The following is a 23,954-nucleotide window of genomic DNA, read 5'->3' on the forward strand; positions in this document are numbered from 1 at the left end:
GGTCTAATAAATTGTTAAGCACTGTATGTTTTCATAGCATTCAGTTGGAACGTTTGTTTTAAGGACATTGGGCAGAAATGTGGAATAGTGTGTTTTTGTCAATAAAATAAAAAAAGAAAAGTGTTTGTTTTTAATCCGATTAATCGAACAAAATAATCGACCAACTAATCGATTATCAAAATAATCGTTAGTTGCAGCCCTAGTTGACAATATCAGTTAAACGAATTCAATTGATCCTCATTTTAATGAATGAACAATGATTCTTAAATCCCAAAAATGAATCAAGAGCTTGTGAATGGGAATCGAATCTAATCATAAATAAATACAAAGCCCTACCTCCAGTGATGTGGTGTTTTTGCACTTGTCAGAATCAAGTGTTTTTAAATTGCCAATACAAATTCTAACTCTTGTCAAATTCATGGCCTAATGTATGCATAGGCCTGTCGTTGTTTAACAAATGACATATGGCCCAATTTCCAATCCACTCTGTCTCAGTCCAGGAAAACAAAACAAAAACAAAATAAAAAAACGGATTCCAAAAACGATGATGATGATAATGATAAAAAAAATAAAAATAAAAAATGTAAAAAAAATAAAAATAAAAAAAGAAAGTAATGGATTCCAAAAATGACAAATAAAATAATAAAACAAAACAAAAATGATAATAAAAATAAATAAATAAATAAAATAGCTCTTATAAACTTTCCTAAAACTTAACTAAATCACTTCAACTGCCTGTGCACATGCTGTAGATGCAAATTTCCAGGCTATTTTTGCCCTGATTCCCCCTCCCTTGTCTCCACAATAATGTCCTATCACCCCATAAAAGTGTGGGTGCTTTTTCAACCTCAAAATGTGGAAAAAAACACCCACGCTTTGGTTGCCATGTCTCAAAGGCTAATTTTTGAGTGCTTGAGGGTCTTTAAAAAGCCTAAAAAAGAAGTACCCAAAAAAATAATTACTATTTACACATCAATTTTCCAACGTTCGAAAAAAATAAAAATAGAAACTAAAAGTCTACAACTGTCATACAGATTGACAAGAGAGGGAGCCACACACAACCTGAACTGCTGTAATTGAATTGAGTCTATTAGGTAAATCAAAGCCTCATAAAGCCGTCCTGACATGCCTGCAGTTGCATATTAGCAATTTAGGCAGAGTTCCAGCGGAGGCACAGTGCCATACAGCTGCCCTGGCCCAGCGTACACACACACGACACATCACCCACAGGCAGCAGCCACAGTAACAAGCCTGAATGCAGCCATCTTGCACATCTAATCCTACGCATTCCCTCTCTCTCTCACACACACACACAATCCCCAAGTGTGAAACCAGAGCAGCTCACTGCCTGCCTGCCTGCAAGTAAGGGCAAATCGCTCTTAACACCAGACTTTGCCCCAAGGGGTAAATTTTTTCTCTTTGTTAAGGGAAGTGGCCCCTTTCCTCCCCCAGCTCCTCATCTTCAAACAGGCAGACAGGTGAGGCCAGGGTCAGCTCCCTGCACCTGTGGGAGTAATAGCCGCTCACGGCCTCGTGTGAGCCGGACTCAACCCCTGGCTCAGCCCCAGGTTCCATGAGCCCGTCAATACATCTCTTGCTTTATGAAGGGGGCTGTCAGTTTTTCCAATCCATCTATAAAAAAAATTTTTTAAAAAAAAGGCAAACAGGGAGCGAGACGGGGAGCGTGTAACAACAGCTCATAGGTGATTTAAAGATCACGGAGCTTGAAATCCCCCTGCTTCCTAACCCCTCCCGTCCGCTACTGGATTCTGGAATCTTTTCCTGTTGGGTCTTGTAAGGTGGGCAACATGGAGTAGATGTGGCTTGAAGACATATTCCCAAAATAAATCGTTCACTTTCCAGCTTCTAAAATCACCATCCAGGAACATATCAGTGGCATAAAACAAATCAAAAAGATCCAATTTTGTGAACTCAGTACAGTTTAAGATTGGTTCTACCAAAGCGTCATCAAAGTGAACCGAAGCACAACGCTCAGAGTGCTTCGTAAAGAGTAATGAGCTTCATTGATTTGTAAAAACCTCAAAAAGCTCTCCAGAAGTCAGACGTCTAGGAGGCGCCTGTCAGAACTGCTGGTCAGAAAGTGATACTTCAAAGTGGATGGAACTTTATAAACAGCCAACTGAGAGAGTATTCAAGTGTCATTAAAGCTCTGGAAATTTTTGATTTTTATATGACAATGTGCTTTCTGGGAAGGTGAGAAATGAAAGCTTATATTTATTTTAGGTTTTAAGTCCGCTACCCAAGGTACCAAGCAATGCCATAGAACAGTGGTCGCAAAATATCTTTAGCACTGTCCCAGTAGATCCCGAAAATAACAATAAAATAAGTACAAACCTACATTACATTTCTCTATTCTTTGTGCTGTATTTTTTTGTAGATATTTTTCTGTTATTTTCGGGAGCTACTGGGACAGTGATAATGAAAAAGACATCATGCCTGAGTCTGTAAACAGGATATTAACAGAGATGCTGAAGACAGACACAAAGAGGAGAAATTACTAAATACTATAGCAGGCAGAGCAAGATCACTGTTCACGATGCTCGAAGCATAAGATGAAAATATAAATATTGAATTGGGGGTGAGAGGCTATATTAATGTATCACTGAAGGGAACAGACTGTCTTCAGAATAGTTTCGATGGCAATGGCATTTTCTTCTCCTCTTACCTCCGTAGTATTAACAAGCACAGCACTGCTTTGTTTACAGCGTGTAACGCTGTATCCCTGCTGTTCCATAAGCGCCACCTGCTGTCAAAGAGTGAATATGCATCTCATTCAGCCCGTCTGCTGTTTTTGTTTCATGCAGCTGTTTTATGTGGCATAATTTCACAAAGAAAAAATCAGACTGTTCTGTTTTTGCTTTAAATCCTGAAATTTTACAATCTAATTCAAATCAAAAACAACTACTCATGAAACGTGTGTAGCATCTTTCTTTGGATCGTAATAAAATGCAGTGATTGCCTCTAATTTCATATGCCTACAGATATTTTGTCTAAGGCCAGTTTGCTTGTTATAGAGCAAATAAATTTGCTTTAAAAATAAAAATAAAAATCAGCAACCAGTAAGCTATTAGAATTTGCCAATTTGCTAGCTTAAAAACAAATCTGATTTTAAATCAGCCATGATTGGTGCATCACTAATTAAAATACTAAATATAAGGCCTCAAATTGGAAGTAATCTAGGCTGTCTTTTTATATCAGTTTTTCAATAGGTAGATCTTGTCTTTGATAAAGGCCGATGTCAGGGATTTTGGCCTTAAAAAGGTTGGTCACCACTGCCATAGAAGAACCATTTTGGGACTCCCAAAGAACCTTTCAGTGAACAGTTTTTTGAAGAACCATTTTTAAGAGTGAAGAACATTCAAATAATCTAAATAACCTTTACCCACTATAAATATCCTTTCGCGCAGGCTTAAGGCTTAAGGTTCTTCATAGAAACGTAGATGCCAATAAAAATAGTTTGATTCAGCTTGCAAGGAGACAACTGAAAAAATTAAAAATCATTTGAGAGTAGAATACTGGTGTTTGAAACCAGGCCAGATTGAAAACCTCACTGTTTAATTGGTTTAAGAATTTAAGAGGTGGGCACAGTTGAAATAAGATAATTTGTTCTCTCTGAGAGGAAGCGGGGACAGTGCATCAAAGTACATCAAAAGCTCCAGGAACCCTGGGAACATGATGCCACCTCACGCAGGAAAGGCAGCAAGGCCAGACAAGCCCACAAATTCCTCCCCGCTATTTGTAAAGAAAGTGAAAATAGCCAGGATTCTGTCCAAACTCATGTTTTTTGCACATCCCTTCAGGATGTGGCAGAAACTGCAAAGGTACCCCAAAAAGGGTGGCAAAACTGTTGTACTGACAAAAACATCATCTCTTGCACAACACCACACTGCATAAATTGTGTATACACAGAACAGATAATGTAGTATGCATACACTAAACACATTTGCAAACCTCTGGCCTGACAACTATAATTATGCTTTTGATTTATCCCATGTGCACAAAAATTGACAGTATACTGTGAAAGAAAATGGAAAAACTGTATGTGACACTGCAAACGATCATGCCATTACGATTCCTGTAAACTAATGCCAAATAGAAAAATTAAGAAATTATTTAATTCATAAGAAAGTTTCTGCTTCAATTCAGAACATAAAAAATGTGTATTGCAGCCAGATTAATACTTAATGTGTATTAATTAACAAACTCAATGTATTAATTCAACGTATTGTTAGGTCTGTCAACAGATTAAAAAAAATAAATCAACAATGTGATTATGTTTGTTAATTCCCTGTTAATGGTGTCTTTCAAAATTACTGACTACTGAACACTGATGCGTTGATATTCCACCAGTGAGAATTATTAAATATTAAATGGCATTACATTTACTTTACTTCATTTTTTACTTAAAAAAAAAAACAAATTATTTAAAAATGCTTAATTTAGCTTTTTTCTTTTTTCTTTCAAAACAAAATTAAGTAGTTTTAAAGTCACAAAGTTAAGTAAATATGCTAACGGCATTTACGCTGTTAATCTCAAAAGTGACCACTCTGACAGACCTAATTATTACTTTTACTAAACGCAGCAATTGTTTTTCATATCATGGCAACCATTATTAACAATCCAAAACCTGTCACTGCAGCCCACTCTCTCTCCCTCTCAGAAAGACTGACTGCACTTTAATAGAGTGACCATGTGTTTTGTGCAGTGGCGACAGCTAGGGCACTGATGCATGCATGCATGCCCAGACTTGCTTTTATTAGCATAACAGCCACTTCTTGGGAGGTCATGCTTGTGTTTTCCCTAAGTGCTGGTTGTCCACCAGGCAATGTCATGCTTTACAGCACAGGAATCCACTCTAAGGGTTACCCAATGCCAAGCATCGGCTTAAACAGTAGAGGGCCGAACATCTACTTAGACTAGTGGACATGCTCACAGGACCAAAAAAGCCCAACATCCTGGTCTTTATATTTAGGCAGGTACAAAAGCAGACAAAACAGATCAAGCACACTTTGCTCCAATTCTGTCCTATAAGACTGTGTCCTGAATACTTAAAGGTGCAGTAGGAGATCTTGGAAAATGCTAACTTTAAGTGTGATGTGTGTGAAGACGCAGCGCGGCGCAAATCCGTGAATGAATGTTCTGAAGTGAAGTAAACTTCAACGGATTTCCCTGCTCAGAGAGTAGGGAGCAATGAACACTGTGTAGGGATCGTATCGATCGGAACACAGTTCATGCACGTAGCTCGCTTCTAACGAGCTGGTTATCTGAATCGGGTGTGTAATCTAAGCGAGACATGCAAAATATGCAGAGCTGGGGGGCGCGAGGACAGGAATTGGGAACCGCTGGGCTACATCATGTGTCATTCACCGGTGAGAAAACTTTAAAAGTACTTCAATACCAGGAAGGAAGATCGGGCTGTTGATGTTTGTCTGCCATTCTCACTCTGTCTACACTGCGTGCGTGAACGCGCTGATGACGTATCCTGTCTGCGCGAACTAGTACAGTTAGTAAAAGTACTACAATACCATGAAGGAAGATCGACTTGCTGATGTTTGTCTGCCATTCTCGCTCTGTCTGCACAGTGTGTGTGAACGCACTGTCTGCGCGAACCGGGTGCGCAGAGGTATGCAGATACTTACTTGACAGGCAGGTAAGAAAGTCAATTAAAACGCTCGGACCGAGCGTTTTGATTGGATGAACATTTCTTGGTCCTACGCCTTCCACAGAATATATAAATACAGATAAATACATTTAGACCACTTAACTTAATGCTTGCTATCGTGATGTGAAGAGACTTTCAACCAGCATAACAAAAAATGTTTCTGAAGACAATCACCTATTGCACCTTTAAGGCCTGTTCACACCTAGAACGATAATAATAAAGATACTATAACAATATTAGAATCTACACTAATGCACAATAATATTGTTTATTATAAGCACAAGCTTTTGGGTGGATTTGCTGTCAATGTATTTATCGTTCATTAGCTTGATTAAAATCATTCTGAAAGTGATTACAATATAATTTCTCTGTGCCATGAAAGTTGTAGTTGTGGACTTCTCCATTCTCACAGCATTAGAATGATTATCAAAACTTTATAGTTATCGTTTGTTACGGTCCTTGGTGTGAACAGGCAGAATATATAAAACTGCATATCAAAAGATCTGGGTGAATATGTATTTGCAAAGATTCAATGCTTTATTGACTGATAAATACATTTTTGAAAGATATTTGTTGAGTTATGGGACAAAATCACTTCAGTCATGCTTTGTTTCAGTCCACTGCAAAGACACTTAAGCTCGTCAACCTATTCAAAAGAGACCGTGCTCAGTAAGCATCTGTTATCACAGTAATGACAGTATGTGTGTGCGAGTCGTGTGTCTACGCGAGATCAAGTCTGAGCATGTCAGCCGTGCCTCCACAAACTGCTGCTTTAATCAACAGAGTGTTTAACAGTAACCAGGGCTGAAGACATGACAGACAGCAGGCAGTGCGCAGCCAGGAGCTCTCTCACACTGTGAAGGGCAATTAAGGGTTCAAGCCTCAACAGAGGAAGGAAAAAATAAGAGGGAGTGTGAGAGTGAAGAGAATGTGAAAAGCTATCTGTAGCCTATTCAGAACTAATATCACTTCAAATGAGTTAGAAGGTACAACGGAAAAAAGTATTGGAAAGAGCGGAATTCCGACCGCAAACACCTGACACTGAAGTACAAATGGGTTTGGCCCTTTTAAAAAAAACTTCAAATGTGAGAAATGCTTAGAAATAGATAAGGGGGGAAGCTGATTTGAATATCCATTTAGACTCAACAAATTAAGGGTTCAAGCCTCAACAGAGGAAGGAAAAAATAAGAGGGAGTGTGAGAGTGAAGAGAATGTGAAAAGCTATCTGTAGCCTATTCAGAACTAATATCACTTCAAATGAGTTAGAAGGTACAACGGAAAAAATGGAAAAGAGCGGAATTCCGACCGCAAACACCTGACACTGAAGTACAAATGGGTTTGGCCCTTTTAAAAAAAACTTCAAATGTGAGAAATGCTTAGAAATAGATAAGGGGGGAAGCTGATTTGAATATCCATTTAGACTCAACACACAACAATAAAATAAATAAATAAAGATCAACTGAATTGTTGCACTAAAAATTATGTAAAATACACATCAAAAGTATTCCAAAAAAAGAAAATATTAAAGAATTTTATAAATGCAACATGAATGGAAATGTAATGCTGGAGTAAAATTTGATAAATGGTTAAATTATCCATTATAGATAACATGAAAGTACTCAAGTGCAAAACAACACTGCCCTCTGGTGGTCGCCCTGCCTTACTGCTGTTTCACAGGCTAAACCAGGAGAAAGTATGAGGATGGACTTACTGAGGTCTTCTGCCAACTGAACCCTCCTGCCTGTGATCAGCTGGACTTTCTTCTCAGTATCTTCTCCAAAGTCCTCTAATACTTCTTTAACGTTCTTCTCCAAGCGCCGCACTGTACAAAAACATTTTTAAAATTCACCGATTTGTGTTGTTTGAACGTGGAACGTAATGATAGTGGTCTCAGTCACTGTTCCCTCCCACTGAAGCCTGTTTCATTTATGATATGAGATTTGTGCTAAGCAACCAGAACTGAAGACTTGAGAACCCACAGACGTACCTTCTGTATTAGTGAGCTGTTGTCTAAGAGTATTGGCTGTGATAGCCAGCATCCTCTGGATCCTCCAGAATAGAACCACATCATTGCACTCAAGCTGGAATACAGAGAAATAAGTGAAACCATTAGGTAAATAGACCCTTTTAACATGACCCAACAATAAAACAAACTGCTATTACATTTTACAGAAATTGTGTGTTTGTTTAAATTACAGATTACAACATTTTCTTTGGCTGAAAGATTCTATTATACAAAGAGTGCAAATTACTTTTCTTTTATTATGGAAAATTTATCATATTTAGTTAAATAAATTAAAACAAATGTATTCTCCTTAAACATTCTCAAAAGAGAACACTTTGGGAGAACCTAATTATTACTTTTAAAAAGAAAATTTTACTAAAAAGGCATTTTCTCTACCTCAGAGTCTACAAAGTGCCTCTGGTAGTAGTAGAAACCTCGCCGGCAGAGGTTACAATGTAGTAACGCCTTCTGCAGGAAATGACGTCGAAACAATTGGTGCCACGTGTCCTTGATCTACAGAGAGAAATCATTTAAACATGCATTAGTAAAAAAGCATTAAATCAGATGTGCAGATAGCAATGTTAGATATTCTCTCCCAGGGTCTCACTTACCAGTACAGGGTCCACTTCCACTCCTCGGGCCTCCAGGTTTTTGCGCACTGTAGTGACCTCATCATTGGCCAGGTAGGCTGTGTGATCCTCATGCAGCTTCAACAGACGCTCCAACTCGTTTTTGGTCTCATTACGTATGTGCTAGAGTTAGAAAACAAAATTGTGTTGACTCTCTTTTCACTAGCACCTATAGTAATGCCACAAACTGACACTAAAATCTGGCTCCAAGATCATAAAAATGGACCAAAAACAATTTTTATAGTGTTGTCTGTTCAACCTGCTCTGGTGTTCGATTTTTCCAGCTCAACCACCTCTGCTTCCAGTCTGGTCCCACCATATCTGCTATTACTGAGTCAGCTGCAACACAGGAAGATGAGTCACACACTCCATAGACTGATAGACAAGAAAGGGCTTTATGAGGGGTAGACATACTGTCTTTAAGGCGAGACTGTAGCGTTTCCTCCATGAAATGAATAGCGGCATCCCACTGGGGCTTGTCTGTGATAGAACGATCCTCCAGAGCGTTGTGCTGAATCACTCTCTGTACCGCACACATGTAAGTAACATTTACTGACAACCCTCAAGAAACAACTGTGTGCTGCATTAGCAAAATAATCGACTATTTCTGATAATTATATATGTTTTATTTACCAAGCTGTCCATGGCTCTTTCGTTCCATTTGTGTCGTTTGATGCTCTCATCCTTGACAGCTTCCTTAAGCTTATCAAAGATGTCATCCTGGTCTTTCCCTTTGTACTCTGCCATGAAGCGGGCAAACTCCTCCTGCAATGTCTCCCAAGCAACCTGAGTAGCAAAGAAAACATATTTAAATTGGATGAGAGAAATATTTTATTTTCACATGGTGTTATAGATCTCTGTAAAATAATATAATATAAATAAAAGTTTGGGGTCAGTAAGACTTTTTTTAAAGAAATTAAAACTTTAATTCAGCAAGGATGCATTAAATATCAAGAGATTTATATTGTCACATATAATATGTAATATAATATAAGCATTTCACATATAGTCTTTTTTTTACCTGATGATTTGAGAAATCTAACTACCAACTATCAGCACTATCAGTGTTTCATTACAACTATCAGTGTTTCATTACCTCCAGTGCTTTATGAGGAAGTTGTTTATCAGTCCATTGCTTGAGTTTGATGTCTACAGTGGTGTTGAAAGTGCCTGAGTTAATGGTCTGGGCGGCAGGCAGGTAGATGTTCTCAATAACATGCGTCGAGACTCTTTCCCAGAGCTTCTTCTGTAAGATGGACTCCCTAAAATGACATAAAAATTATGTTTGGTAATTCTTAAAATATACATGAGCAAGCTGCTATCAAATGGAGACCAAGAGCACAATAATCAATGCTAATTATGTTATTTTCAGTTCTCTCAACCATTAAATAATGTCAAAAATGTACTTCACAATTCTAAAAATTCGTTGACTTGACATTAAGACAAAGATGAGAATAGGGTGACGGTCAAGCTGTCTCCTCTCCACCAGTAAGCTGGTGTGTGGTGGGCGTTCTGGCGCACTATGGCTGCCGTCGCATCATCCAGGTGGATGCTGCACACTGGTGGTGGATGAGGAGATACCCCCTGACAATGTAAAGTATTTTGAGTGCCTAGAAAAGCGCTATATAAATGTAATGAATTATTATTATTATTATTATTATTATTATCATAAAAGGAAAGCATATTTCATAGCTTCCTGTTTGCTTTGTTCTAGCGTGGTACATCAATACACACACATCTCCAATAGCACCAAACTAGTGCTGCCCAGAGAAGCCACCCTCCAGCTATTCATCATGCCATTGATTTGAGATGCTGATGGAGCACACTGGGCCCCCTACAAACATCTGATCTATTTCATTTAGCTTGCTCCTCTGGGTCTTAGGTTCATAACTCTGGGTACAGCTTGTAGCTTTGCATTCTGATGGTAGAGTCAACCCTGAAGCCATGGAGATGGAGATGTCGAGTTTCACATCTGCCAGCCAACAAAGAGTTGAAGATTGAGAATACCTCATTATTGGTTGTGCGGATGAACAGGATATAACCTGTACGTATAAATATAAATATAGTTTATATAGTGAAACATATTATGACTTCAGCCAATCTAAACGCTACAGATTGACCTCTTGACTTGTAAAGCTGCATGGTTCGCAATATATTGAAAGCCTATAATAGTTTAAAATTTGAGTTTTATATATATATATATATATATATATATATATATCCTGTTACTCACAAAGGTTTTTGACCTCTGATGTGTCAAATCATATGTTTATCAAAGCATAAATAACATAAAATCAATATTAAATAATAAACAATGAAATTAAATGTATATACATATACATCCCCAATTAGGGAGTAAGCAGAACAAAATTAGTAAGAAGTCGTCCACACAGGATGCATGCTATGTAATTAATCTGATTAATTTTTAATCAATAGACAGCCCTACAATTAATTTTGTAGTTAATGAAAAGAGAAGTGCTCACCAGTGTTTTGGTGTAACTTGACTCAAGCTGATCACCTCATCCAAGATCTCATTTTTGGCCTTCTCATATAGCTCGTTCTATGAACGAAGAGCATGACATACACAATATAAAACAAATACTTAATCTCATGAGGTCATAGGGCACATACGATTATTAATGCTGTCAAAGATAATGTAGAGTACATTGCAGGATTTTTTTTTTTTTAAGTACTTCGTTATTTTTTTCTACTTTCATTTTGCAAGGACAGTATATTAGGAACAATATTATGTTACTATATTCATTAATTTTGTTTAGATTTTTTGCCATACTTAAATTAGAATGTTGATCCGACGCTTAAAAAGGAGTCCTAGACCTAAAAATCTAGAATAGTTAAGCAGGAGCCGATTCTTACCCTGTCCAGCTCTCGTAAGCGAGGATAGTTGTTCTTCCACTCAGTCTCCAGGTTAAATCGGGATGCTGGTCAACAGGGAACAGGAAGTAAAGTTCAATTTAGATTATTATTTTCATTAATATTGCCAAAAAATTTAAGGAAACTTTTTTTTTTTTTTTTTTTTACTTTTTTTTTTTTTTTTTTATTCTTTCATTTACTCATGTCATTCCAAACCTGTGTGAAAGAAAGAATTTTTTTTTTTTTTTTTTTTGGTAACCAAAATTTTTTGTCCCATTGACATCCATAGTATTTTCTGAACAAACAACTGAAGTTAATGGGAACAGAAACTGTTTGGTTACCAACACTCTTCAAAATATCTTCTGTGTTACACAAATAAAGTAATCCATAAAGGTTTGGAATGACTTGAGGGTGAGTAAATGATGATTTTTATTTCTGGGTGGACTATACCTTTAATATACTACATTTTATGGACAGCGTATCTTACATAAGGTCACTGTGAAATTTCAGTACCTCTAACAAACATGATAAAAAATAAATATGATAAAAAACCTGCAATAAGTAGGTCAGATGTAATTTAAACATGATCATTAGTAACCTGGCTATTATTCTCATACTTAAAAAAAAAAAAAAAGATTTTCTATAAAACAATGTGTTCAAATTTCACCTATAATAATAGAGCGAACTTTTGCTAAAACTTTTCAGTACAGTAGCCCTGTTCCTCAGACACTTCCCATCTCCCTCGGTCTTGTTCCCCATACAGGAACACCAGACTATGCCGTGGCCATGATCAATGCACCTGGAGTCAGGCGTGCACTGTATCAGCAACCCCACGCTCCCCAGGGGCCCTGCGTCCCCAGCATACACACGGGCCGGGTGTCTCACTCACACAATGGAGATGACGCTAATTGCTCTGGTTATCGGGCTGGCCCCAGTGCAGCCGTGGAGATCGATAGCCCACACAAAGGTTTGAGAAGTGTCCTGGGTCAGGCAATAAATCTAGAGGCAGAGCATTAGCAGGGCTGGCCTGTTAATTGGCAGCGTGGAGGTCTACAGCGTACCCTGTGCAGAACATCTGAGCTGAGGTGAGGTGTGACGGCAATCAGCACGCAATAGAACAGGGAAAGAGCTCTGCTGAGGTGGGTTTTAGAGTTAAGTGGCTGTCGAGCTGTTGCTTTGGATTCTATTAAGGTTTATTTACTGAGTCTCCTGAGAGCTGATGTGCACTCTGCTTCACAAAATGCCCTTGAAAATCAGCATCTTAATAGGGAATAAAAATAGCAATGATCAACTTAAAGGCCCAAAAGCACAGTTCTTGTGCCTTTTTTTATTTCAAGGTTTTCAGATGTGTCCTAAAGTAGTACTTATCAACCTTTTTGACTCCAAGGATCCTCATTGTCCACTACAATAATCAAAGGCCCCATGACATTTCCAGTTATTTGTGATTTACTGAATAAGGATGGACCCTTTACACAGACTGTGTTGACGTATTTTCACAGTTATTAACATCATAACTATAGCAATTTGTTTTTCTTTTTTTTTTAATTGAATGTACATTTATAAGACTATACTTTGTATTATTTTACCTTGGCAAATTCAACATCTTTCTCTCTTCTGATCATCGTAATTAATCTCTCAATATTTTTTTTCCTCTTTTGGAAAGACACAGAAACGCTATCTTGGATTTTTTCTTTTTCTACTAAAGCAAATAGGAACGCAACAAAAAAATACATTTGTTATTGGTAATTTCCATTCACCACTATATAAGTATACTATCGCTTCTGAGAACCTGTTAAGGATAAGGATTTTTAAATATATTCATTACTCTCAATTTCTATCCCACTGCATAACAAGAAATATGTATATTCATTATGGAAATGTTCATTTAGACTACCTCATATATCTAGGTTTTTCAAGAGAGTGGGAACCCTGGTTCATCAAAGGGAAAAAAGGTATTCAGGTCATTGAATTAAAATGACTTTCTTGATTTTTAATTGTTTCAGCTTATTTAAATACTTGTTTTGTCTTATTCTAAATCATTTCAAGTCATCTTGAGGCCCCACTGTAAGTTTGCTAAGGACCCCTAGTGGGCCCTGGCTCCCTAGTTGCGAACGACTGTCCTGTTACAGATTTGGGGGGGGGGCATACATTTCAGTCTGTTCCTTGCAGAAGGATAGCATATGGCTTTAGAAGACTTCATGGGTTATGAGGTTTTATTCCATCTTTTTGGAACATGACCAACTTATTTCATATTTTTCTTGTATGGAAAAGTATAGCATGGACATTCTGCTTAATTTCTTCTTTTGTGCTCCACAGAAAAAGAAAATGGGTCACATGTGGGTGAGTAGGCAGAATGTACATTTTTTAACAATCTGCGAACAATGCCTTTAAGATTTGTTAGTTGAAGTCATAGTATGAACCACAGTAATATAAGATCTGAATCTCTATTATATCTCACCTTTAAAGGCATCTGCTTGTTGTTCCACTGACTCCCTGACCATTTTCCAGAAGCAGTCTGACACAGCAAGACTGAGGTTCTTTGTGGTCACCTGATGAGCTTTCAACATGCCATCCCTTTAGCAGTTTGGGAAAAGATTGTCCAATCAAAATGTGATAGATTAAAGACATACTAAGTTAGAAATATGCAATTGAGTCCTACCTCAGCAGTCTTGACTTCTGAAAGAAGTCCTCCTCATAGTCTTTGATGGAGTCTATGCTCTCATTAGAACTGCCTACAAAAGAATCATGGGTCTGAATGATTTTATCTAAGCGCAGCAAATTTCAAATGCTAAAGGTTTCTAGAAAGATCTCATGTTTACCTTTTCCAGTTACTACAGCAAAGTAGCCCAAAGCCTTCATTGGGAATAATTTGCCTTCAACTATTTGCTGGATCTACAAATGGGGGGAAAAAAATGAATAATTTGAGGCAAATAACAAAATATATATATATTTTTTTTAATGAGGTGTAAAAAATTCCCATAAATGTCATCATCTGCACATAACAGTAGTCAGTATTGCTTGTTTAGTGTGAGAGGGCACAAAAAGCCTCCCTCTAGTGGCTAATACAGTAAGTAACACACATCACTGAGAGTTCATGTAGTGAAATATCTAAAGGTCTTACTCTGCTTGAACTAGCTAGGTTCTTTTCTGCCAGGTCAACCTTTGTAAGGACAAAGATGGTCCTTTTGCCCTGAGGGTCCATCTGACTGACCAGATCAGTGACTATACTACGCTCTGCATCTACTGAGCCATCTGAAAAAGAAAAATAAAGCAAGAGACAGAGAATAAACAGTCTCGTCTTAATACAATGCTAGTGACAAATATTTTAATGAAAGTGTGAAAACTCACCCTGAATACAGAGGATGATGGCATTTGGATTCTGCATGTAGGCTTTACTAATGCTAAAAATGGTTTCTTTTGTGTCAGCAGCCATGCCGGATGTCACAGTCTGTATACAAATTAAACAGTCGGTGACATCAAACATGTTCTGAATAGATGTATAAGGTTATGTGTTAAATTGTATGAAAATGAAGACAAAACGTACACTGATGACCCCCGGCAAGTCAACGAGCACCATTCTCTGGATTCCTGGACCCTTTACACTTAAAGAGATGGTCTAATAGAGAATAAAAAAACACATGAATGATGAATATCAAAGTATCCGGGCAGATTCAAGTGTGAATGTTTTCACAAAAGCAGCAAAGGAAGGATGGTCTCACCTCAGGACTGACTGTCTGACCTTCCTTCACACTCTTCCTCATCCTGAGTTCAATCTCATGCCTCAATGCTGCAAGCTAGAAAAAATAATCTCAGTGATCTGACAAATACAGAAAATAACAAACTTGTGCTACATAATTTGAGTTAAGAAACCTACATCCTCCTCTTTCCCAAGGTCAAACTCACGAGTGCTGTCTTTGAACATTGCTACATGGTGAGGGCCTTCGCTCAATGTCACCTACAGGTAAACACATCACAATTACTACAATATTTACTATATTATTATTATTCATGTGTCGTATAACTACTATCTGAGTGTAGTTTGTTTAATTCACCTTGACAGGAGATCTGGTCATCATTTCTCCAGAGCCTCTAGGAAAGATCCTAGCTTGAGCTATCATCTCCAACACACTGGTCTTTCCTGCACTCTGGTCTCCAACTACCACCACCTAGTGAAGAGAAGACAGAAGCTGGTTATGTCTGAACCATTAAGAGGCGTTTTATGAGATAACATAAGAGGAAAATAATTAGCTTAATTTATTTCAATAAAAGATATATATATATATATATAGGAGCTCCAAAATAGGGTGTGGCTTCCTCCCATTGACAGACAGGCACATGACACGCATGCGCAATTTTTTCCCCCAATCCACTTCAGTGCAAACTCCGCCCCACAGCTGATTCTAAAGATTTTATTGGTTGTGTCAATTAAAGTGTTGATTTCCTACACTATGCTACAAAAAATGCTAACCCCTAAACCTACCCCACACCTGACCCTAACCTTAACCAGTGAAATTGACTACACGGCGGGATTGGCGCTGAATAGCGTGGTAAAGAAAGTTGCATTTCAGGAGATAAACAGTTAATAAGATTATGCGATAGGAGATCGTTCCGTAACTCCCCAACCGGACCTCACCGGACAATGGCACCTTTTTAGTTACACCCAGCGTCACTACCCACTCCTACCCTGCGAAGTTACATTCAAGCTATTTTAAGGCATGAGAAAACTATTTTCAGAAGACAAAACATTTAAATATGTAATTTTGATTATCAAAAATACGTTTTAATGGATCAAATATTTGACTACAGGGGGACTTTAACTTTCACAAAAGTATGTGTGTGTGTGTGTGTGTGTGTGTGTGTGTATACATATAAACAGAAATTTTGATGACTACATCAAACTAATGAAAAAAGTACAACCATAAGAACAAAAAAAAAAAACAGAGGTAAATAGCGTGTAAATGTGTATGTGTCAGTGGATATGTGTAATATGTATGCATGCATTGTGTGAATGTGCATACATGTGTCCATCTATGAATACGTATATTCAGATTACAGTAATGTATTATCATCTGCGAAGGGAATGTGTGTTTTCTACCTTTTACCAGTAAACCTCTACATTTTATAGCAAATATATTTTGCAGCATACAAAATATATTATTTTGATGGAAAGCATATCCAGTTAATTGTTTAATCAAAAAATAATCTACACATCATTAGATTACCAAAATAGCTGATAGTTGCAATGCTAAAGCAAAGCTTTGTGTAAATATTTGACATTCTAAGAGAAGAATAAATAAGAATAGCACTGACCCTTGGCAGCTGATCATGAGTATTGTAGTTGGAGTCATAATCTGAGAGAATGTCCAGGACCTCAGAGTACATATCAATCAAAGACTTCTGCACAGGATCAAAACCAAAAGAAATGCATCAGTGAAAGCCAACCATTCAAAAAATTGGTTTTATTGCATGTATCAGTTTTATGCATAATTGAAGTAAGTTCAAATCTGACCTTGACTTTTCTTTGGTGAATACCCTTGTCATCTTTCTGCAATACGACTTTCCTCAGTTCTTTATTCTCCTTTTCCAGACGCTCCAGCAACCGTTGGTACTTCAACTATATAAGCATGAGAGAAATGGAATATAAAACACGTATAAACTGAATATGATAACAATAAATGAAAAGGCTACAAGGTTTAGTGTGGGAAAAAAACTGAAACCAAAAGCAAAGCTTAAAATCAATGACATATAACTGTTAATACCTGAGTTCGAAGAAGTTCTTCCTGAAGTTGGTCAATTTTTTCTTTATCAGATGACTGAAAGCACAAGAAACAATGTAGCAGACTATGACCATGTTATTTCTTTTCAGGACAGCTGATCATCTTCCTAATATCCCCCTGTAAAAGAGCCACTGCACAAGCAATCCAAATCTCGTGCATTCAATTCCAGCAGGCATCCCAGAAGAGGGAAGGCGAGTTAATGCAAAGAGAAGAAATTTCACTTCCAGGTTTTTCAAGCATTTAATCAATCATTTGTTCTTTACACAAATCACCACACTTCCAAAAAACGATTTGTAAAGGATGCTTAAATTATAAATCAATGCATCAAAGCGCTGAATCATTTCTTGTCCCGCACCTGTAATGCAATTGCTGAGTACCAAATCACAGAAAAGAGGTGAATGATTAGAGGAGAGAATGACACAAAGGAAAACATCAAACACACAAACGCACATCTATATAAAAAAACAAGGATGTGTGATATGAAATTGCCTTTTATTACTGCTAAATAGCATGTCGTTTGCCTATGTGCAGAGGTAATTAGTTCTGGTATTAGGCAGGTTAATTTTGCTGGGCAACAGCTGGAGCAAAGTGCATTGCACTCCATGAGGCAGGGCAGCATACCACTCCATGCAGTGAATATTAACTGTACATGTGGGACTGTGTAAATAAATGGGTTTGCATGAGGGAGGCAGAATCGGGTTTATCACAAAAAATTATGAAACTATACAAGCGTCACTTATTCTGCTAGTTATAGGTGCATAGCTAATATGATGCATTTTACTTTTAAAATAAAAACATGTTTAGAGCAGGGGGTTTTTGAAAGCTGCTTGAATGAAACGTTGAAGCATTTGACTAATACATGTTTTCAAAGTCACTCAGAATTTGATTGTTAAAACTCAACAAACTATGGCACATACCGTGAGGTTTAAAAGTCTGAGACCACCCCTCAAAATCTGTGATTCAAAATCTAAATTTAATTTAAACAATATAAACAGTCTTAAGCTGTAGGAATTTGCAGAAATATATACCAAGAAACACTACAGCACAAAACCAATGAGAAATACTTCATACATAAAGATTTTGCACTATTTCTAGGTCACTAATAAAATGAGCAAATTTGTGACACTGATCATGTGAACCCAACTGTACAAAAGATACGATTTCCTTCCACTGAAGCTCACAAAGCTCACAAAACTCTTTTAAACATTCACAAATGGGGGGAAATTTGCCACACCAAGTTGCCACAATAGAAAAAACTATTACAGGCTCTTCCCTAACATCTAAACAGTAAAATAATGTTGAAATGAAATCACAGAAATACACAAGAGGCAATACCCTTGAGACATGAGAACAAGTTCAATTTTTTATAAAAATCTAACTCAAAAATCTACCTATTACAAAAGTATGATATTGTAATTTCAGTTTGGATTACAGAATTCCAAATTTTTCTAATTAAAGGCAATTTTTATTTATACGTTTAAAGAGAAAAACTGCCTTTATGACAACTTCCCTCAACCAGCCCACTATCCCTGACTATGTAATTATTTTATCTATTGGTCTCAGACTTTGGACCCCAAGCTATGAGATGGAATAAGATCACAGTGAAATCTCGGTTTGGTGGAAAAAGCATGTAGGCATAGAGATGCTCAGATCAAATTAATATACAAGTGTGGATTAAGCTGTCGCTTAGGATATGATCATTCCGAACGGCACCTACACTGGAGCTGCAAATTTCTAAGATCTTGGATGGGTGGAGCTACTTATTTGGTTTGTAACTAGAGTATATTAAAGTTGTAGTTCTCTCACACAAGTTGTTAATACCTCCACCATTCTGATAGCTATATTATAAATATTAACATATTCATTATATTCAGCTAATAAGAATTTGGGAAAAATTTATTGCTGAGTGTTAAAAATTCACAAAATAGTTACAAAAGAATAGTGTGGGGCAGTCAAAGACTGTAATGAGAGCCACAGCATCAGAAGGGTGGTGGGGGAGTGGACCTTCACCTTGCGTTTGGACTGCGAGGGGCTGGGGTTCGGGGCCGGGCTGGGACTGGGTTCACGCAGCGGAGGCGGAGCATTATTATCTGCCGCCCGCCGCATCTCCTCTTCATGCTGCTGGATCTGCTGCTGAATGAGAATGAGCTCGCTGAGCAGCCCCTGCTGAGGGACGGCACAGTGACAGAGACGGGCAGTCAATCAACCTGCTTACCAACTAATAGGAGGACATGGCAGAGCTTTTGGGAAATGGTCCGCCTCACTTTAATATACTGCTTTGGTAATACAGTACTTTTTAATCTAACTCAGTTATGATGAACCTAAAATCTTGAAGAGCAGAAAGAGACAACCATAAGGGTCTCTCAGGAAAAGGCAGGGGGAAGATCTGAACTGCGAAGATCAGAGGGATTTACAAACATTTATTAACACTAATGTAGAACCACATTCAAGACCAGCACTCACAGTCAGTATTGTCAAGCTGATATATAACTGCAGTAAAGGCAATTCTAATAGCTTTTAATAGATGAACTAAAATCACATAAAATTACTGCTACTAAGGAAAGCGGGCATTTGAGGTACAATGAGTGATTTAGTTGCAGAGCAGTGCAAAGCCTGAAGCTGGCAAGAGCAAATATTACCATGTCTATCAAATCATGTCTTTCATACATGCAAGCTGCTTCTGTACATAGTTATGAATTCGCTTTCATAATTTTCTTACATTATATATACACATTACCATTTAAAAGTTTTTGAAAGAAGTCTTTTTTTATGCTTTAAGCTTCATTTATTTGTTTAAAATGTTGAAAAAATATTATTACAATTTAAAATAACTGTTTTCTATTTCAACATTTTAAAATGTAATTTATTCCTGTGATGGCAAAGCTGAATTTTTTAAGCAACCATTCCTCCAGTTTTGTGTATTATTAAATGATCCTTCATCACACACATTAAAAATTTAATAATTTAATATGCTAATTTGGTGCTCAAGAAACAATTACTATTAATGTTGAAAACAGCTGTGCTGCTTAATATTATGATGGAAACCGTGACGCATTTATGATTCTTTGATGAATAGAAAGTTGAAAAGAACAGCATTTATTTGAAATAGAAATCTTTTGTAACATTACAAACACCTTTACTGTCATGTTTAATCAATTTAATGCATCCTTGCTGAATAGAAGTTTAAATTACCTTAAAAAAAATCTCACTGACCACAAACGTTTGAATGGTAATGTACATGCTTAGACTGCCAATATTACTGCTAAAACCTTTTCTGTTAAAGACATTTTATGGTCTACATCCTATTTGAAGTACGCTAATATGAAAAACTTTAATTAGTGCTAATCTAAACTGAAAAGTGTTTAGCTTCAATGCAGATAATGATGGATTTATGAGTGAGGAAACAAAGAAAATGTAAAAAAAAAAACAGAACACTGATATTAAACATTAAAACACCAAGGAGTGAATTCTTTGCTCTCAGAGAAGCAACAGTTTTTTAAGAGAGAGTGTAATGGCCATGACAGACAAACATGTAGCTGAAAAAGACAGAAATTAATCTCCTGCAACAAGAGGTACAGTTGCAGGACAACATATGTGAACCTATTGCTAGAAAGGGATACAAACATATCTCTAATAGCCTTGATGCTCATCTGTCAATGGTTCAGCATGTAAATGGAGAAAAACAGACTTCTGCCCTATAGCGCACACTGAGAGAGACATTTCTTTCAAATAATATGAAGACATCCAAAAAGAGGTAAAATATCAGGAGCAAAGTAGACTACAGCACTGCTCACAAATAATTTCCACAAAAAAAAAACACACACACAGGTATACCATATGGTCAAAAATAGGAGGACACTCTTCTAATCAACTGGTTTTGGCTAATTCAGTTACACTCATTACTAGCAAGTTCATAAAAACAAACACACAGCAATGCATAGACATCTGGAGCAGATTGGGGCCTTTTCTGCTCCAGTCTGACAGTCCACATACTTTTTAGCCATGTAGTGTATTTTCATTTATTATAGTGGGGGGCAGCTTAACTTCAGCATTAGCCAGGTGTCACAAGCTACTAAAACAGTGTCCGTATTTAGCAGGTCTACAAAAGAGCCGTTTGTGTCTTGCAGTAAATAGTCAAAATAAATGCACAGCAGTTAGCAACTCAGTTAAAAGCCCAAGCAACACAGCTAGGCAGAAAAATGCAAGTAAAGAAACTTAAGCTGCTTTAATTATTATAATAGCTGAAGAACAAAAGGATCAAAAGGGCCATCATATATCATGGTCGTGCTTGAGCATTCAGAAAAGTAATTTACCTTCTTAAACTGTTTATCGCTGCCGTCAGACATAGCTGCAGATGTTGGTGGGACATCAGTCACTCTCAGGGTTGATTCACCTGTGGTTTCTGAAAAAAAAACATACACATGCTAATTATTTCTTCCCCTTCTTGAAACACACATTTAGCATTTAGACTTTACACATTTAGAAAAAATAATTGCACATCAAGTGACAATAAAATTAGCATGCAAAAGCATATTATTTTCTTGCATTTTAAAGTAATTACATTATGTCACCATTTCCCAAAGATACTCAAAGGTTTGAAAAGTAAATGGTGCAAAAGTGCTTGAGAAATAGTTTGTAAATAATCTAGGCACACTTTTAGAAGACCATATAATAGATAATAATATCATAGTTTTAGTGTAGTGATGATGAGAATATGAGAAAATATGTGCAATCTGCTATAGAAAACATGAATAAAATATGCACGTTATATAAACTCCAGGTCTAAACAATTGCTCCTTGTCTAAGATGCTAAGAAAAAAATTCAGATTAGATGTTCAGTAAGTGTACTTTTCAAAACTCTTGAGCTGTAAGAACTTCAAACATATAGGATAAATTAGAAATAACAATGGAAAGAGAGAGAGACAAACACAGGGAATGGCCCACAAAATCTTAAGAGAGGAGAAGGTGAAGTCAAGGGACCAAGTGGCAAGACAATTAAAATCAGAAAGAAATCACACATTTACAGATACTGTTAAGTGTCGGGAACTGCATCTGTAACTAACCCATGTTAACGGAATGCTTTAGCATCCATATTTAAAGATATTGGCTAAATTATAAAAAGTCAAACTAATTAACACTCAAGTCTTTGTAATCTAAACTAAATATACACTACCATTAAAAAGTTTGGGGTTAGTAAGTTTGTTTTTTTATTATTCATACTCAAAAAAATGCTGAATAAAAGTGTCATGGTTTCCACAAAAATATTAAGCAGCACAACCATTTTCAACTGTGATAAGAAATGTTTCTTGGGCACCAAATTAGCATATCATAATGATTTATGAAAGATCATATGACACTGAAGCCTGGCCGTAATGGCAGCTGAAAACAAAGCTTTGCCCTCATAGGAATAAATAAAACTAACTACTTATTTCAAAAGCATTAAAAAAAAAAACGTGCCGACCCCAAACTTTTGAAAGGTAGCATAAATAGCAATGCAACACCGTAACACCATGTCTAGACCGGACGTGAGCAGTGCGACGGGACAAATCAAACCCATTATAATCAGTGATGCTATCTATACTACATGCAGCGAGGTGCAACACGACAAATTCCCAACAGTAAACTGATGCCTCGTTCTATTTATGGCATAACTGACACAAAGTTCAAATGATTTGCAATGGTCGCTTTCTCGCATCCAGTGTAGACAGCCTTTAGATGTTGCATCGTGGTGAGGAGTGACGTGACAACTGTCGTGTCCGGTGTAGACACAGTGTAACGCAACTGCAACAGCAGGCTCACTTTATGTTTTCAAATTGAGTTTTTGTGACATGAAGTAGCAGCTTTGTGCAGAAAAGCGATTTCTGACTAACAACGTTATCATGATATTTTAAAGATCATTTCCTTTGATAAGGGGTTTTGCCGATCCATCCTTAGAGGCGCACACCCCTTCAATTCAAATCCATTTTACATCATTGTAGCAGCACAGGAGGAATGGGGGCACGCTAAGTGAGGCGTTTACACACCTAATAACAGACGCAGACCAGATGCTCCATTGACTTCACTACCCAAACCTGTGAAGAACGTGAAGGGAGGGAGAGGTTGTTTTAATGTTTTTGAAAGAACTCCCTTATTCTCACCAAGGCTACATTTTTTTGATCAAAACTGTACATACAGTAAAAATAGTAATATTGTGAAATATTATTACAATTTAAAAAGAGGAACAAATGAAATGAAAATAAAATAAAGACTGCAGGAAAAGTGTGAAGAGCACATTCCACTGAACATTGGTTTGGGATTCTAGCAGACGAGCAGTGTCAGGTCTGTATACTGAGAAATATGCAAACAAATAACTTGCGTGAATAACCTTAAATCATTTTATCATTAGGAAGATGCTGATTGTGCATATATGAAAGTGATTATAAGCAATGCACAGATGTTTTAAAACAAACTGTCCAAGAATATTCTAATTCATTCAGTTGATAGAAATCACAGAAAACACATAGACCCCAAGGATAGGTTTAGTACTTTTCAGCTTTAAAAAAAATCTTAAAATTCACACACACATTCACATAAACTCACATTTACAAAAAATAACATTGTAGTGCATTACGCTTTTTTTTTTATATATATATATATATATATATATATATATATATTATATGATGATCTGGTGCTCAAGAAACATTTCTTATTATCAGTGTTGAAAAACAGTTCTGCTGCTCAATATTTTTGTGGAAACCATGATACATTTTTTTTCAGAATTCTTTGATAAATAAAAAAGTAAAAAACTGACATGTTGAATAAATGTATTAATTTCTTTATCTTTTATTTTTTTCTTACTGACCCCAAACATTTGAACAGCAGTATACATTTCTAATTTACCTTTTTATTTAAAGCTGCAGTCCGTAAGTTTTGCCTCTTTGTCGCCATCTCTGTTTGAAAACCTGGAATTGCAGCTGTGTGCGGAATTATCTAGCTTGCGTGGGTTG

At 36.9% G+C, this 23,954-nt stretch overlaps 1 protein-coding gene across 5 annotated transcripts in view; it reads right to left on the minus strand.

Annotated features, from left to right (window-relative positions):
• LOC107722677 (dynamin-like 120 kDa protein, mitochondrial) overlaps window positions 1-23,954 on the minus strand; it is a 37,710-nt gene that overhangs the window by 10,939 nt on the left and 2,817 nt on the right. The window contains exons 5-29 of one of the 5 annotated variants that reach the window (XM_016531139.1): window positions 22,989-23,036; window positions 21,279-21,367; window positions 18,976-19,128; window positions 16,948-17,001; window positions 16,698-16,802; window positions 16,499-16,585; window positions 15,241-15,354; window positions 15,063-15,143; window positions 14,908-14,982; window positions 14,733-14,804; window positions 14,537-14,636; window positions 14,310-14,440; window positions 14,008-14,080; window positions 13,848-13,920; window positions 13,647-13,762; window positions 11,192-11,256; window positions 10,801-10,877; window positions 9,414-9,579; window positions 8,951-9,103; window positions 8,732-8,840; window positions 8,577-8,656; window positions 8,300-8,440; window positions 8,085-8,201; window positions 7,671-7,764; window positions 7,395-7,505 (exon numbers count right to left, since the gene is read on the minus strand). In XM_016531139.1, coding sequence (XP_016386625.1) covers window positions 7,395-7,505; window positions 7,671-7,764; window positions 8,085-8,201; window positions 8,300-8,440; window positions 8,577-8,656; window positions 8,732-8,840; window positions 8,951-9,103; window positions 9,414-9,579; window positions 10,801-10,877; window positions 11,192-11,256; window positions 13,647-13,762; window positions 13,848-13,920; window positions 14,008-14,080; window positions 14,310-14,440; window positions 14,537-14,636; window positions 14,733-14,804; window positions 14,908-14,982; window positions 15,063-15,143; window positions 15,241-15,354; window positions 16,499-16,585; window positions 16,698-16,802; window positions 16,948-17,001; window positions 18,976-19,128; window positions 21,279-21,367; window positions 22,989-23,036 — 2,484 coding nt within the window. Of the gene's footprint in view, window positions 1-7,394; window positions 7,506-7,670; window positions 7,765-8,084; window positions 8,202-8,299; window positions 8,441-8,576; window positions 8,657-8,731; window positions 8,841-8,950; window positions 9,104-9,413; window positions 9,580-10,800; window positions 10,878-11,191; window positions 11,257-13,646; window positions 13,763-13,847; window positions 13,921-14,007; window positions 14,081-14,309; window positions 14,441-14,536; window positions 14,637-14,732; window positions 14,805-14,907; window positions 14,983-15,062; window positions 15,144-15,240; window positions 15,355-16,498; window positions 16,586-16,697; window positions 16,803-16,947; window positions 17,002-18,975; window positions 19,132-21,278; window positions 21,368-22,988; window positions 23,037-23,954 lie in introns of all 5 variants that reach the window. The other 4 variants (XM_016531138.1, XM_016531140.1, XM_016531141.1 and 1 more) reach the window with 4 other exon arrangements.

Source organism: Sinocyclocheilus rhinocerous, unplaced genomic scaffold (assembly GCF_001515625.1).
Source record: "Sinocyclocheilus rhinocerous isolate Xijiao unplaced genomic scaffold, SAMN03320098_v1.1 scaffold1776, whole genome shotgun sequence".
Lineage (NCBI taxonomy): Eukaryota > Metazoa > Chordata > Actinopteri > Cypriniformes > Cyprinidae > Sinocyclocheilus > Sinocyclocheilus rhinocerous.